At 48.7% G+C, this 15,352-nt stretch overlaps 4 protein-coding genes across 4 annotated transcripts; all 4 read left to right on the top strand.

Moving 5' to 3' along the window:
• The first annotated feature begins 70 nt into the window (after positions 1 to 70).
• TrAtP1_001104 (uncharacterized protein) lies at positions 71 to 2,621 on the top strand. The gene is made up of 2 exons (XM_014091026.2): positions 71 to 1,693; positions 1,760 to 2,621. Exons 1-2 carry the CDS (start codon positions 464 to 466, stop codon positions 1,829 to 1,831), a joined length of 1,302 nt encoding a protein of 433 aa, XP_013946501.1. The 5' UTR covers positions 71 to 463; the 3' UTR covers positions 1,832 to 2,621.
• An 83-nt stretch (positions 2,622 to 2,704) lies between these two features.
• On the top strand, positions 2,705 to 5,682 carry TrAtP1_001103 (uncharacterized protein). Its single transcript, XM_014091024.2, has 3 exons — positions 2,705 to 3,977; positions 4,081 to 4,426; positions 4,480 to 5,682. Exons 1-3 carry the CDS (start codon positions 3,629 to 3,631, stop codon positions 5,252 to 5,254), a joined length of 1,470 nt encoding a protein of 489 aa, XP_013946499.1. The 5' UTR covers positions 2,705 to 3,628; the 3' UTR covers positions 5,255 to 5,682.
• A 321-nt stretch (positions 5,683 to 6,003) lies between these two features.
• TrAtP1_001102 (uncharacterized protein) lies at positions 6,004 to 11,183 on the top strand. The gene is made up of 9 exons (XM_066110856.1): positions 6,004 to 6,318; positions 6,379 to 6,423; positions 6,483 to 8,500; positions 8,616 to 8,907; positions 8,979 to 9,133; positions 9,193 to 9,486; positions 9,562 to 9,852; positions 9,913 to 10,051; positions 10,109 to 11,183. Exons 1-9 carry the CDS (start codon positions 6,300 to 6,302, stop codon positions 10,210 to 10,212), a joined length of 3,357 nt encoding a protein of 1,118 aa, XP_065966929.1. The 5' UTR covers positions 6,004 to 6,299; the 3' UTR covers positions 10,213 to 11,183.
• On the top strand, positions 11,175 to 15,192 carry TrAtP1_001101 (uncharacterized protein). Its single transcript, XM_014091040.2, has 3 exons — positions 11,175 to 12,243; positions 12,333 to 12,499; positions 12,568 to 15,192. The coding sequence occupies exons 1-3, from the start codon at positions 12,202 to 12,204 to the stop codon at positions 14,486 to 14,488; spliced, it is 2,130 nt and encodes a 709-aa protein (XP_013946515.1). The 5' UTR covers positions 11,175 to 12,201; the 3' UTR covers positions 14,489 to 15,192.
• The last annotated feature ends 160 nt before the right edge of the window (positions 15,193 to 15,352 follow it).

Here is a 15,352-nt window from a genome sequence, read left to right as displayed (position 1 = left end):
CGACAGAGAAGTAGCTTCAGGTACAGGCGCGTACCCCATAGGTTCCCCGCACCGACAGGCCGTGCTGCCGGTATCGCAGCACTACGCCCTATTGAGTAAAGCAGCCCCTCTACTGTCATTCTCCAGAGAATTGCGACTTCACCAGTTACCCAATTATCTTACCCGCTAAGCCAACGCACTGTGACTCTGAATCGTTTCTAGCAGCAGCCTGTTGGCTTTTTGTTTTTCTCAAGAACAAGAAGCATACTGAGACATCAATTGCATATACCACGCCATTATCATCACTTCCTAGGTACCTTTGTTGGTTTCCTTCGCCGAGTAATTGCTTCCTTTGCATCATTGTCGGGTTGTGCGGGGGCAAGACAGTGTATGTTCCTGCTTATCCAGTCGTAAAGACTAAACCGCTCTCCTCCATCAACTACAATCTCGTTTTTGAGAGATCCCTTTCCTCTATACATACAAAATGGCAGCCGACGACAAATCTGCCAACCCCCTCAAACGTGTCGACCTCGATGGCCACGATCTCCCACCTTCACCTGCGCCATCGAGCCCTCGAAACGGACGCCGCCGTTATGCTCTGGCGACCGAATTAGTCTATACCGAGGGAAAAGATCAGTATGGCGCTTCAAGCACTCCAATCTATCAGTCAGCGACCTTTAAGCAGAGCTCTGCCAGCGGTGGCCAACAGGAATACGACTATACAAGATCCGGCAACCCTACACGCACTCACCTCGAGCGCCACCTGGCCAAGATCATGAACGCAAACCGTGCCTTGGCTGTCAGCTCTGGAATGGGAGCTCTCGATGTGATCTCGCGACTTCTGCGCCCTGGTGACGAAGTCATCACTGGCGACGATCTGTACGGCGGCACACACCGTTTGCTCACATATCTTGCAACCAACCAGCAAATCGTCGTGCACCATGTCGACACAACAGATGTTAATGCCGTTAAGGAGCGGCTATCGGAAAAGACGACAATGGTGCTCCTTGAGACTCCCACAAATCCTTTGATTAAAATCGTTGATGTACCCTCCATTGCGCGTTTAGCGCACGAAATCAATGAAAGGGCTCTTGTGGTGGTTGATAACACTATGCTGTCTCCCATGCTATTCAACCCCTTGGACGTTGGCGCAGACATTGTGTATGAGTCGGGAACCAAATATCTCTCCGGTCATCACGACATCATGGCCGGCGTGATTGCATGCAATGATGCGGCGATTGCTGATAAGCTCTACTTCACCATCAACTCGACCGGCTGTGGATTGTCTCCCAATGACTCGTTCCTTCTGATGAGAGGAGTCAAGACGCTGGCTATCCGCATGGAAAAGCAGCAATCGAATGCACAGGCCATTGCTGAGTTCCTAGAATCACACGGGTTCAAGGTACGGTACCCCGGCCTCAAGTCTCACCCCCAATATGACTTGCATTGGGCAACTGCCAGGGGTGCCGGCGCGGTATTGTCTTTTGAGACAGGAGACGCAGTGCTGTCACAGCGTATCGTGGAGGCAGCCCGTCTGTGGACCATTAGCGTCAGCTTCGGATGTGTAAACAGCCTCATCAGCATGCCCTGCCAAATGAGCCATGCCAGTATCGATGCCAAGACTAGAAGGGAGCGACAAATGCCTGAAGACATCATTCGCCTTTGCGTCGGTATCGAAGACGTCGATGATTTGATAGAAGATCTGTCCCGCGCTGTAAGTTTATCTTTCGAACCCACTGCCTATTTTGTTCCTTTGCTAACGACTTATCTCGTTTTTAAGCTTGTTCAAGCTGGCGCAGTAACAGTCTCTCTTGACGGATTCCAAGCTGTTGAGCCGGTTCAGACGCAGTGAAGGCCTAGGAGGATCTAGTCAAACGGTGGATTCAATATCACGAGTCGTCCATTTTCTGTACGTTTTGAAGCAAGTCGCTTTTGTCTTAGAGCACCAGTGCGGGATTCGGCCTCCCCTCCTCACATTGGCCCCTGAGCGTGGAGGACACTAATAAATGCCCCCGGAGGGCATGAGGGTGAGCTACCGCTGAGCGGCAGAAAGCGCTGGCCATAGTTGCCTCGTAAACACGGTAACGGTGCTGTTGGCTTTCTCCGTACGATGCAAATGTACGAGTAGATTCCAATGGAGCTCCTTCATGTACTATCTGTTACGGCTTTTTGCTTTGCAATGCTACTCCTTTGAGTGCTGTAGTTGTATTTTGTATGGAATACTGCATATACCAATACGATTAATGAAGTAGCAGGGTGGTGAAATTAGAGCCGTGAATTAAGCACGAAATAGTGCGGAGGCAGCCAACCGGCAAGAAAGGCGCTAAAGTCAAGCATACTTGGCTAAATTTGAGCTATTTCGTCCAGGGGTGGACTGCGAATCTGAAACCCTGGACATGTAATTTGTCCAATACGATTATTCTGTCAGGCTTGTTCTATCACTAGTATATGGCACGAGACCTCTCTCTTTGTTTTACCAATTTGGATTTAAAAGACGACGTAGGCGAGTACAAAAGTGGCAGGATTTTTCGTGTGGACCCCCCCTGAGACGCTGGTCTTTGACACTCGATCGAGCCAACTTGAAAGGTTAAGAGTACTAGTAACACTATTAAGAAAATAGTATCATCATAGCGTTGTTTATCACCTTGTAAAAATCCAACCTAGTAAAGTTAGTTTGTGTCTGTACACACCGTAGCCTTTGTTCCTTTTTTTCAAATACACACATGCCTACCTCTCTATGTCACATGGAATATGCAGCGTTCTACCAGAACATCCATCCCTCTTTCAAAACCGAGAGAAGAACGTCTCGAGATGATATATTACACTTCTCTCTCTCTTCTATTTCTAGGGTCTGTACTTTGCCGTGTTTTAGATTCAAATGAGACCTATCTATGAAATGCCATCCATCATCCTTTCGCAGTTTCTCCTCTCCACAGCGCGGCATGGCGGGCACATCTGCACATCTCAGCTTACCAGCAGACTCGTAATTTTATCCACCAACTAAGCGCCTATACCCACACGAGCATGGGCGATTCCACGTTTTTCCTTTTTTCTTGGAAGAGGGAGGGACCCACGATCGCGGGCTCTACCGACCATGCGTCCGGGTCAGCATTGCCCCGTCGATTGGCGCCTTCACAGCCACCGACATTTTCGTTTCACGCATATTTACTCGTCCATGCCCTCAGTCCTTCTATTGGTGACTCCTGGACAGGATTTTATTCCCAGAAACCTGGCAGCCCTCCACTGAGGGCCGGAGCCTTACAGTAGAAGCAGCAAAACCTGTAATGCCCCGTATCTGCACGGCCTGAATGCCAATCTCCTCCGCCTGGCAGAGTGTCTGGAGCCACAGGAGGCTTGCCACGTCGTCGACCCCTGGGCCCGGCCTGCGCTACGTCGCTCGTGAAGCGGGATACCGAGAGTATTTAGCATTGTGCATTGCCCAGAGCGAGAGTCAGCCGGAGCACTGATATTTCTGCTCACACATCTCCAGACTCAGCTACATATGAGTAGTAGCCGTCGGGGGCTGCCCACTAACACCACCACCACCTTTGAGCGCATGGTGTCAAAGTGAACAGGGACAAGACAAAGGATATTCATTAGCCCCACCACTTGGCATCGACCCGCGCTTTGATTCATTCAGGCTGTTTCAATGGCTAGTCCCAGCCATCGCCGCTTTGGCTCTCAAGGCCAGCGCCAAAGTCTCGTCCACAACGATGGCCTCGAACCCGGGCCTGTTTATAACAAGACCTACGGCGCTGAAGAGACGCTTCCTCCCCCAAACACCACCAGCAACGAATACAAACGAACCCAGTGGCGGCGCAGTGGTGAAGGCCAAGGCCAAGACATGAAGCTCTTTAGGATCAAGTCCGGTGGCGAAAGTGGCCGCAACGGCATTCATCCCTGGCACTTCTTCAGAATTTGCTTCCGCTCTTCTTGCAAAGCCAGCGCAGCCGTCAATATCCTCTGGCCTATTGTTCCCGTTGCTTTGGCTGTTCGGTGTAAGTCGATGCGAGCTGCGGTGGCGCGGAGGCTCTGTCCACCTCATCTTTATAGAGTTTTCTCGGCGCAGTTTAACTGACTTTGAATATCGTGGTGTCTTAGATTCTTTGCCACAACAACATGTTCTCATTTTCACCCTCTCCTACATTGCAATGGCCCCTTGCGCCAACCTAATCGGATTCGCTGGCCAAGAGCTTGCTCGCAAACTCCCCCATGTTCTCGGCGTCCTTATTGAGACGACGGTCGGCTCTATCGTCGAGATCATCCTCTTCATGGTTCTACTCTCCATGAATCAGTTTCTTGTCATAAAAGCCGCCATCCTCGGTTCGATTTTAGCCACTATGCTTCTCTGCTTGGGCCTCTGCTTTTTCGTCGGAGGATTATACCATGAGGAACAGAGCTTCAGCGATACTATTAGCGAGGCAGGCAGTGGTTTACTTCTCACAGCGTATGTCCTCTCCTGCATTAGAATAATGAAGACTAGCTTACCCATGATTCCAGCGGCGTGGCATTAGGCATTCCCACAGTCTTTCAGCGAGGACTTCCAGAATCCAATTTGACACCTGAAGAGATGGCCCACAAGACCCTAAGCATCTCGCGAATTGTATCCGTCCTGCTCATCATTGCATACTGCGTTTTTGTCTTTTTTCAAGCCCGGACGCATCACGGTCTCTACCATGACATTTTCGAAATGGACGAAGAGCGTGACCGCGACGGTCACAAGGACGCCGCCAAGGACAAGCTCACCCTGATAGAATGTCTCATTGCGCTAAGCGTTGCCGTTGCTCTTGTTACTTTGATTGCAATCACCCTTGTCTTGCAAATCGAGCCCATCATTGAGCACTCAAGGGTGTCTGACGCTTTCATGGGTCTTATTCTGGTTCCTTTCGTCGAGAAATTCGCCGAGCATATCACCGCTATTGACGAGGCGTGGGACAACCAGATGAACTTTGCGCTGTCGCATGTCCTGGGCGCCACTCTTCAGACGGCCCTATTGAACGCACCCCTGGTCGTCGTCGTGGCTTGGGGCCGTGATAAGGCTCTGGATCTAGACTTTGGCATCTTTGACCTCGTCATGCTTATTCTCGCCATTCTAACTGTTGGTCGATTTTTGCAAGATCAGAAGAGCAACTATCTTGAAGGTTTTCTCTTGGTGGTTCTTTACGTGGCTATCGCCGTCTCTGCTTGGTACTATCCGAATCCAGCCCACGGAGGAGCCGAAGGGTCTGGCTCTGCAGAAGGTGTAGAAGCTGGCGAGAAATTCCGCCTTTTTTGATGTGGTCCACGTGTTTCTGCAGCTCAGCATGGCAACACTACTTAAACACTAGACTTTTGTGAAGGGGAATTTCGAGAAATTTTTTTTTTAAGACTTACGAGACCATATATGGCGTTGGATGAGATAGTTACACGGCATACATAAGGGTTCAGATCTTGCGCTCAAGGGGCGTCCACTGGTTTCCTACTTACTGTTCGTATGCGCTTTTTTTTTTTTTTTTTTTGCTTTTTTTGATAAGAACGATATGAATTTACTAAAAATTGCACAACCAACTTCCAGCTGCGATGCTTTGGAATTTGAATTCGAGAACAGGCATGTGATGATGCCTTGACCTACCCTATAAAGTGATGGGATTTTGTAATCTTAAAAAGGAGCACTTACCTAGGTACTATATTGGGTAAGAATAATAGGCATTTATGTTGTGGTAGTATGTTTCTCTTTTAGACTCTTGTCTTATCGCTTTGCATAACGGATAACTCTGTAGCTGCCTAGGTATCATGTGCAGTAGAAGATCATGACGCCCCTGTGGTGCTACCTATCACCATCATATCAGGCTGTTGTTATTGATCGGATTGGCTCACATGTTGGAAATGAATGCCCGTTACCACTCTTGGTTTAGCGTGCAGCAATCGGGCTAAGCGAGATCTCGCAGCCACATTGTTCCGGCGCGCCAGTGCTAGCGCGTGGCTGACTCAGCGCTGCATCTGTTGAATTAAGCTCTCAATGATGATGGCATTATCGGCCAAATAGGAATTTCGCTGTATCAGAGTTCTTTAGCCATTTCGCATAGCTTAGCCTTGCGTCTATCTTGTGGCTGCAAACGTCCAAAAGGTTGAAAGTTCTGATTACTTGGCCCACTGCTTCGCGCTATAAACCCTCTTGTCCGACCTGTCTTCTCGGACGCACCGATGCTGCTGGATCGCCTTGCCCAACAACAGTGCCATATTTTAGGGCAGTACATCCCTTAGCAGCCCGGCGTCACGCTCGAATGTAGTACCTCGAATAGAATCGGCTGTCGCAATCCAGACTCAACGAGCGGGTTGCCATGGATCGTACGAGGAAGCGTATGTGCTGTGTTTGCGACCCTGCCGCCCACCACTTTATGGGCTAACAGTGAATGTTAGGAGAGCTTCGAGCTCTTAACGAAAAGGCCTGGGATGGCGACAAGGGTACGGTGAACGAACGGCTCCAATGCTTCGTTGTTCGTTGGCTAATATTTTGAACAAAGGCCTCATCATCATCAGCGGCTCACTTGACTCGTCTCTCAAGAAGAATACCGCCTTTATAAAAAGGCTTCGAACCGCGATTAGCGCTGCGACCCTCTCGACCTTTCTGCAAGAAATCCGAACTCTTAGCTTGCATAAGTATCTTTCCGAGATCATATCTGCATGCTATGAAGGGCTTTGTAGACTTAAAGCTCCAGGCGAGGTTGAGGCGGCGGTCGAAATTGTGAGCGCGCTCCATCAACGGTTCGGCCCTACCGAATTCACCGAATACCTTACCTGGCTGCTTGGCAAGGGCATGGCCACGCCAGACAAGGGCATTCTCAAAAGTTTGCCGGCAGAGGTGCGCGAGAAAGAGGAGAAAGAGCGCATCACCCGACAGCGTGCTCTTCTTAGGGTGATTACGGAACTCTGGCTTGTTGGCGTGCTGAGGACGCTCGATGATGCGAGCAAACCAGATGATGCTACCAAAGGCGCTACTGGCAAAGCTCCAGAGCTGAAGACTCGGAATAGCTCCAAAGTTGGCGGCTCTGCGGACCCGTTTCCCCTCGAAGTCTTGAAAGACTTGCTCGGTTATGATAGGGAGCACGCTAATTTGCCGCTGCTTGTCATCTTTGTCAAAGCATTTAGCTGGGACATTCTGGGGATCCGAACCACTACGCCTGAAAGCCGCAAGCCTGGAGATGATGATAGTTTGCCAGTCACGGACGATACAAAGGACCTTTCCGCCGAAGACCAGCCATTTACTTCTCCCGAACTAGCGGACAAGTTTAAAGAAATCTTGAAAAAGTACTTCGACGATGTTGCGAATCACATTGTCCGTGACCAAAAATCCATCCATCTCCAAGCACGGCGCAACGCGGAGGCCTATGTTAAGTCTGGAGAGGTCTTTGAAGATAGGCAAGCTAATTACGAGAAACAAGTGAAAGCTCAAGATAGGCTGGTTGCGAATGCCCAAGTAATAGCAGACGCAATTGGCGCGGAGATGCCCAACCTAAAAGACTCCAATGATCCTCTTGCAGCTTCAAACAACTCCATAGGCTTGGTCAAGACTGGCGACTACCTGCGATCTATGGCAGACGGCGCTGGCATTTGGGAAGATGAAGATGAACGCCGGTTCTACGAAAACTTAGTGGACCTCAAGGGAAAGATTCCGGCTATTCTTCTAGAAGATGGCAAAAAGAAGAAAACAGAGACCGAAGAACAGCCTGCCAAGAAGCCAGACTCTGCCGAAAGCTCAGAACCTATAAAGGCTGCGGAACCCATTGATGATCAATCAATGGCTATTGCCAATAAAACCATCGGAGCACAGGTAGATGCTATCTTGGCTCGTCTGCCAGACCTTACAAACAAAGAGATTATTGACCAGACGGCCATTGATTTCTGTTTTCTCAACTCCAAAGCGTCGCGCAACCGACTCGTCAAGGCTCTGACGGAGGTTCCCAAGGGGAGAAGCGATTTGCTGCCATCCTGGGCTCGTCTGGTTGCTACCTTGGGCAGATATATGCCAGACGTGCCCAAAGGTTTGGTCGATTATCTGGACGCGGAGTTTCGTAGTCTACAGCGACGCAAGGAAAAGGACTTTTTGGGCCAAGTCCGGTTGAGCAATATTCGGTATCTGGCCGAGCTCACAAAGTTTGGAGTAGTCCCCGAGCATGTGGTTTTCCACTGCCTCAAGGTTAGTCTTGATGACTTTTCTCGGATGAATATCGAGATTTTGTGCAATTTAATTGAGAATTGCGGCCGGTATCTCCTCAGGAACCCTGAAACTGCGCCGAGGATGGCAAGCTTTCTTGAGACGCTGCAGAGGAAGAAGTCTGTACAGCATATTGGCCAGCCAGAGCGGATGCTCATTGATAATGCGGTGTATCACGTTGATCCCCCAGAGCGACCTGCTATTGAGCAGAAAGAGCGAACTCCAATGGAGCTCTTTATCCGAAAGTTAATCTATGGAGACATGACTAAACGGAATTACAGCAAGATCTTGAAGCAGATTCGCAGACTCCATTGGGAGGAGGCAGAGGTAAGATTGTTGACCCCTATCCTACCTACATTCTTCTCCTCTCTGTCAACTGGCTGTATTTTATCCTCCCTTTGTTATTTGAACGTTGCTAATCTATTTTTCTTTTCAAATACAGGTTGTTGCCATTCTAGAAAAAGTATTTTCTAAGCCTGGAAAAGTGAAATATGGGAACATTCATCTTCTTGCCATACTATTGAGCGCCCTTTACCGGCATCATCCGCATTTTGTGGTTAAAATCATTGATAACGTTCTAGAGTCTATTAGTTTCGGACTAGAACAAAACGACTTTAGGTTTTCCCAGCGCCGCGTTGCTGAAGTCAAGTATCTCGGCGAGCTCTACAACTATCGCATGCTGGAACATCCAGTGATTTTTGACACCATGTACAAAATCGTCCTATTTGGATATAGTAAGTTAACTTTTGTTTTCCTTCTTGGTAAACCCTTGGCTTCTCCGCAAGTGAACTAACATATTTGCCAGACGGGCCACCTGTAACTGGCAAATACAATCCTTTTGACCTCGTGGACGACTATTTTCGGATCCGTCTTATATCTATCATGCTGGAAACCTGTGGGATGTTTTTCAATCGGGGTGCTGCAGGCAAAAAGCTTGACTACTTCTTATCATTCTTCCAGGTAAGGCAAGCCTATAATTTGACGAGTGAGAAGTAGCTAATCTAATGCGTTTCTACAAGTATTACGTCCACACGAAATATCCCCTGCCCCTGGATATCGAGTTTCTTGTGCTTGATACCTTTGCATTAACCCGACCCCAGTGGAAATTTGTAGAGGATATTGAGGAGGCGACTAAAGCTTTTCAGCTTGCCATCTCCCAAGACCAGAAGACTGCGGGTGTTGACAAGGTTATTGAAGCAGATGATGCTACAAGTGGCCCATCTTCCGAAGATGAAAATGGGGACATGGACGACGTGGAAGCGGATGGCGATGGCGATGATGAAAGCGCCTCCGAGGAGGAAGAAGAAGCAGAGGTGAGATACCACCCCCGCAGTTTCACATGAAGAACAAGCGCCATATGATCAGTTTACTAACAGCATCCTTGTCAGGATGGTGATAATGGCTCAACTCACGAAAGCGAGTATGACGAGGCGATAATTGTCACCAGACAAGAGGAAGTTGTAGATCCCGAAGACGAGGCCGAATTTGAGCGAGAGTATGCGAAAATGATGGCGGAAAGCCTCGAGTCCCGCAAGTTCGAGCGCAAACAATTATTCGATGTGCCACTTCCTGTGCGGTCTAGAAATCGCGAGCCATCGATGTCTACTGGCTCTGGAGAGACGGGACAGAGCGGCACTATGGCCTTTTCCCTGATGACCAAGAGAGGCAATCGACAACAGGTATGTTCATTCATCCGCCTTGATCATCTTTCATATCGCCTATGCTAACCTGTACACAAGACTCGCACCGTTGAACTCCCTTCGGACTCGACGTTTGCAATTGCTATGAAGACACAGCAACAGGCAGAAAGAGAGGAGCAGCAACGAATAAAGAACCTTGTGCTTAATTATGATCTTCAACAAAGCGATGATCAAGAGGGTAAGTGCATCTATCTTGCGCCCTGCATTTATTTCGACATGGACTCATTTGAATTAGGTAACGAGCGGCCAACAACGTTCTATCATAACCGGGTAGAGAAACCGAATAAAGACCGAGGCCAACGCGTTCGGAAGCTTCAGCTGAGCGATGTGGACTGGTAGAGTATTACAATGACAGCCAGTCACGATGGCGACGTACGATACAGCTACTCTGCGCTGTGAAGTTGGGCGTCAAGCGGTAATAAAACTTGAGCCTCATCGGGGCATACCTAACCTTGTTGTGCCCCGCCACTTTCGGAAAGGAAATGAGGAAATAGCGATTGTGCTATATGCAGGTTGATACACAGATTACTACTAGCGAAGGGAGTTGGGATATGAGACCGAGAGGAAGATGAAGACATGGCTCATCTCCGCCATACTCATGCCGCCTAGTAAGAAAGCTAAGAGATCATTCAACTGATACTGCAGCATCTGCCTAGCCGCATTTCATGACACAATTTGAGAGTTACTAGCCAAAGGTGTTATTGGCCAAAGGTGCTCTCTTTGTTCGGGTATTCGACCATGGTGGCAGAGAGCGCAGATGATAATAGCAGGGCTCATAATGGGTTGCTATTGTTAGGGGTAAGCTCGTGCCATGCTGGATGGGTGTGATGGAGAGCAGTGACCTCTCAGACTGACTGCAAAGCATGGGTTTTTCTGATTGAGGACTTCTCGCGGGCTTCACCGGCGTTACTGAACCCCGCAACAGAAGGGAGGGGAGCGCGAGGGAGGATGCAAGGGACCTGAACTGCGAACCGTTGTATGAGGGTGTCGCCGCCACTCTTATATTTACCACCTACTACAGCTACCTACCTAGTACTACTAGCACTACGTACCAGTACCAGTATCTTGTTATCCATGTGCCCAGGCGAGGCTAAACAGAACCTGCATCAACTAGAGTGAAGGAGTTCACAGGGCATACCTTGAGCCTCCGCTTTGGTGGGCTTGCGGCGATTTATTCCCTGCCGCCAAGCGGGCACCAGGTACCTGGGTATGTATGCATGTATGTATTCAATAATACCTAGTAGTACGGATGCACGTATCAGAGTGGTTTTCGAAAGCTCACTGGCGAAGATGCAAGCAATGGACTCATGCTGGCTCTCGTATCTGAAGTGGCCGTTGCTATTTTAAGAGTCCAAGCGTTGCATGCTAAACTGCTCCTAGAAGGTCGAAAGCAGCACCAACAAAGCAGTGTGTAGCCGTGTGTAGGTATGTACCTACTTGGGTACCATGCAGGTAGGTACGTGCAGTGTGCCGTCTGAGTTGTTGTTTTGGACCTGAATAGCACGATTGAAATTTCTGTTCTTCTTTAAACCCTCATCTTCACTTCCATTCTCCCTCTTCTCCCACATTTTCTGTCCCTCCCACAGGATACTGCCTCAATTAGGCCGTGGTTCCATATTGGGCTGTGATGACGCCTGCAGCTGCCCATCGACCTATTCCTGGCCTGGGTCTTACTTGTTCCAACTCTAGGCACGAGTGAACTGAACACCTCCCTACAACCAAATCCAGCAGGTGGTGGCGCTCATCACTTGCCGCTCCTCTCAGCGATTGATACTTTTCTTTCTTTCTTTCTTTTTTTGCCTCTGCTTCATTCAGCCTGCGGTAACTTTTGCTACGCTTCACTCTCGCCTTTGCCCCAGCTTCTGTTTCTCGCTTCTCAGTCGCTTGGTTGTGAAAGATTGGGCGTTCTCGTATACACCAGGGACGGTGGTGCGCTGCAGGCCGGCATTTGCCGCAATCCCGCTGCGCTGCGTTGCGTCTTTGGGCTACCTGCTGCTGTCTCACTGCCGGCTTGCCACTGAGTGTCACGACGACTGCGAAACCTGAGTGAAATCCTGACTGGTGTTGGCATGCAAACATAATCCCATGGCACATCCGTGAGCTATCCCTCTGTTTGACCTCGTTTTGCTCTGTCTTGGAACAAGATAGCTGTGTGGATACGTGCGTGCATCTACGCCTATGGTTTCCGGGCATCAGAGGAGTAGCAGCTGGCTGGCACGTTTCACATTTGCTGTTCGCCTGGACTTGTATGGTTGAAGTGCTCGTGTTCTTATCACCGAATACCTTGCAGCGGCCCATTTTGGCTTTTGCTTGCGGTAGCGAAGCAAGATGGCGGTCGGTTCGACTGGGTCAGAATGGCCTGTCAAAGATGTAAGTGGACGTGTGTTAGTTGATGGCGCCCATTGATATCCGCGGCAATTGGTAAAAGGCTAATGAGAGACTGATTTAATTATGAGTAGATCGTCTACACCGCCATCATTGGCGTAGTGATGATAATGGCGCTGCTGGAGTGGTTTCTCTGGCTGGCAGCATTCGTCTACTGCTTATACAAAGCCTTTCGGAAGGCTGAACATTGGTCCATCAACGTACTCTGCGTCGTTGTTGGCATAGCATTTGTAGCATTCAGGTTGGTTTGCCCCTTGGTACAATCATTCATGTACAAACCGAGAGCCGCTGACACTTATTTCCATTCAGATGCATCTTTCTCCCGATTATGATAGTGACTCTGCCGTTACCAAGCCAAGTTTCCAAATACTGGCCAGAATCCGTCGTCTCAGTTCTCCAATGGTTTGCATTCTGGAGCTTTTCCATTCTACTTACGGTGCCTTGGCTGTTTTGCGTCTACCAACTTGTCACCAAACAGCTTGGGCGTACAAAGCGTATCAAGCAAGTACTTGATGACGTTACCGCCCCAAAAGTTGTGATTGTGATGCCATGCTACAAGGAAGAGCCTGATGTGCTTATCACAGCTATTAACTCTGTTGTTGACTGCGACTATCCCGCTGCCTGTATCCACGTGTTTCTCTCCTTTGACGGAGATCAAGAAGATGAGCTTTATCTGAACACGATAGAAAAACTGGGAGTACCTTTAACCATGGAATCATACCCGAAAAGCATCGATGTCCAATACAAAGAGGCACGCATTACCATTTCTCGGTTTCCGCATGGTGGCAAAAGACACTGTCAGAAATCGACATTTAAACTCATCGATAGAGTATATGAACATTACCTCAAGATGAATGACAACCTATTCATCTTATTTATCGATTCAGACTGCATACTAGACAAAGTCTGTCTACAGAACTTTGTTTATGACATGGAGCTCAGCCCCGGCAATTCTAGAAACATGCTGGCCATGACTGGCGTCATTACATCGACGACGAAAAAACACAGCATCATTACGCTGCTTCAAGATATTGAATATATTCATGGCCAGCTTTTCGAGCGCACGGTAGAGTCAGGCTGCGGATCCGTGACTTGCCTTCCCGGTGCCCTGACCATGCTTCGCTTCTCCGCGTTTAGGAAGATGGCCAAGTATTATTTTACAGACAAAGCTGAGCAGTGCGAAGACCTGTTTGACTTTGCAAAATGCCACTTGGGAGAGGATCGCTGGCTCACCCACCTCTTCATGATTGGCGCCAAAGAACGGTACCAGATACAGATGTGCACGTCGGCGTTTTGTAAAACGGAAGCCGTACAGACCTACCGCTCCCTTATTAAGCAGCGGAGGCGATGGTTTTTGGGCTTCATCACCAACGAAGTATGCATGCTGACGGATTGGCGTCTATGGAAACGGTACCCTCTCTTGGTAATTGTCCGCTTCATGCAAAATACCATCCGCACGACGGCGCTTCTCTTTTTCATCATGGTGCTTGCACTGATATCAACCGTTGCAAAAGTCAAAGATTTGCCTGTGGGATTCATCGGCGTCTCCCTTGGTCTAAACTGGCTCTTGATGCTCTATTTTGGCGCGAAGCTTCGACGTTTCAAAATATGGCTCTATCCACTCATGTTTGTCTTGAACCCTTTCTTCAACTGGTATTACATGGTATATGGCATATTCACTGCTGGGCAAAGGACCTGGGGAGGACCGAGAGCTGATGCTGCCGTTGCCGACGGCAATACAACCGCACGAGAGGCAGCCGAAAAGGCTGAGAAGCAAGGGGACGAACTCAATGTGGTTCCAGAGACATTTCTGCCCGCTCTCGAGGCAAGAAGGGCAGCAAGCACAAAGGGTCGTCCCAACACTCGGCTTGAGCATAAGAGAAGCGTGGTTAGGCCTCCTGATGGCATCGACGGCATGTTCTCTGCTAGACAGAAGACACCAGCCGGACTCTATACACACCTCGACGAATCAGATATTGGTCTTGGAACACCGATTGCATTGTCCACTAACCCTTCTTACTCATGGGACGCACTGCAAAGAAGCTCTCTCGAAGGCTTCGAGCTCAACGGAACTGGAACCGTTACAATGGACCAGTTTATGGGAGAGGAAGACAGGAGAAAGTATGCCATAGCCCAGCGGGCACAGTTCCAACGAAGCACCAGGGCTGATGCCGGATCAGACAAGGAATCTCCGGATGTTGAGCTCATTGATTTATCGTCAGACTCGTAAGATGGTGGCGCTGCCTGGCCATGCGACCTGCTTACAAGCTGGCATCTGCATCTCTCACAAATACAGATGTTTGTAATGACGAGAATGTTTCAAGAGGGGGATTAAGGCAATATGGTTTTCGATATCGTCAACATCGTGGTATATTGCTTATTGATTAGACATTATGTTACTGCAGATACGTTTATACATGTAGAATAAGTGTTTATCTTTTTAATACGAGAAAGATTTGGAGGGGCATTCTAGTGATGACTTTCCAATTGGTCAAGTATTATCTTGGGGATATGAGAACTCCGCCATGAGTACGTACCCTATGTAGGTTCAGATAGGGTTGGGCTATTTCTATTATTGAGAGAGTCATGTACAAACATGAAGAGCTGCTTAGTGTTCACGTCATTATGAATGTTGTATTTTACGCTCTGTGCGCGTTGTCAAGCTGAACACTGGTTTGAATGCTACTAGTACTAGTAGGCATGGCGGGGCAATTCAAGGAGGGGCACTACAGCAAATTGGCGGGGTAGTTTTTATGGCTTGGTTATCGTGGCTGCGTCGACGAAGAAACACGTTGCGCTGCAAGCCACTGACCTAAATAGTATGTGTACGTGCAAAAGGGAATATTCATAATTGTCCAATCACGCTTGTCTCACGAGATATCCAGAGAAGCGATAGGACAAAGCAAAACCCAATGAATTTAAAGACAGAGAAAGAAGGCAAGAAAGAAAGAAAAAAGGAAAGAAAGAGAGTCAAGACAATTACCAAGAGGAAAACGAGCAAGTGCCTACATGTAGATATAATGATACCTGTAATGATATGATAATGGTAATACAACTACTGGTAATGGCGTAGGCTTGGCTGGCACCTTGCACT

This window comes from Trichoderma atroviride, chromosome 1, assembly GCF_020647795.1.
Source record: "Trichoderma atroviride chromosome 1, complete sequence".
Lineage (NCBI taxonomy): Eukaryota > Fungi > Ascomycota > Sordariomycetes > Hypocreales > Hypocreaceae > Trichoderma > Trichoderma atroviride.
The sequence above is the reverse complement of the archived record's forward strand: the minus strand, read 5'-3'. Positions and strand labels throughout refer to the sequence as shown.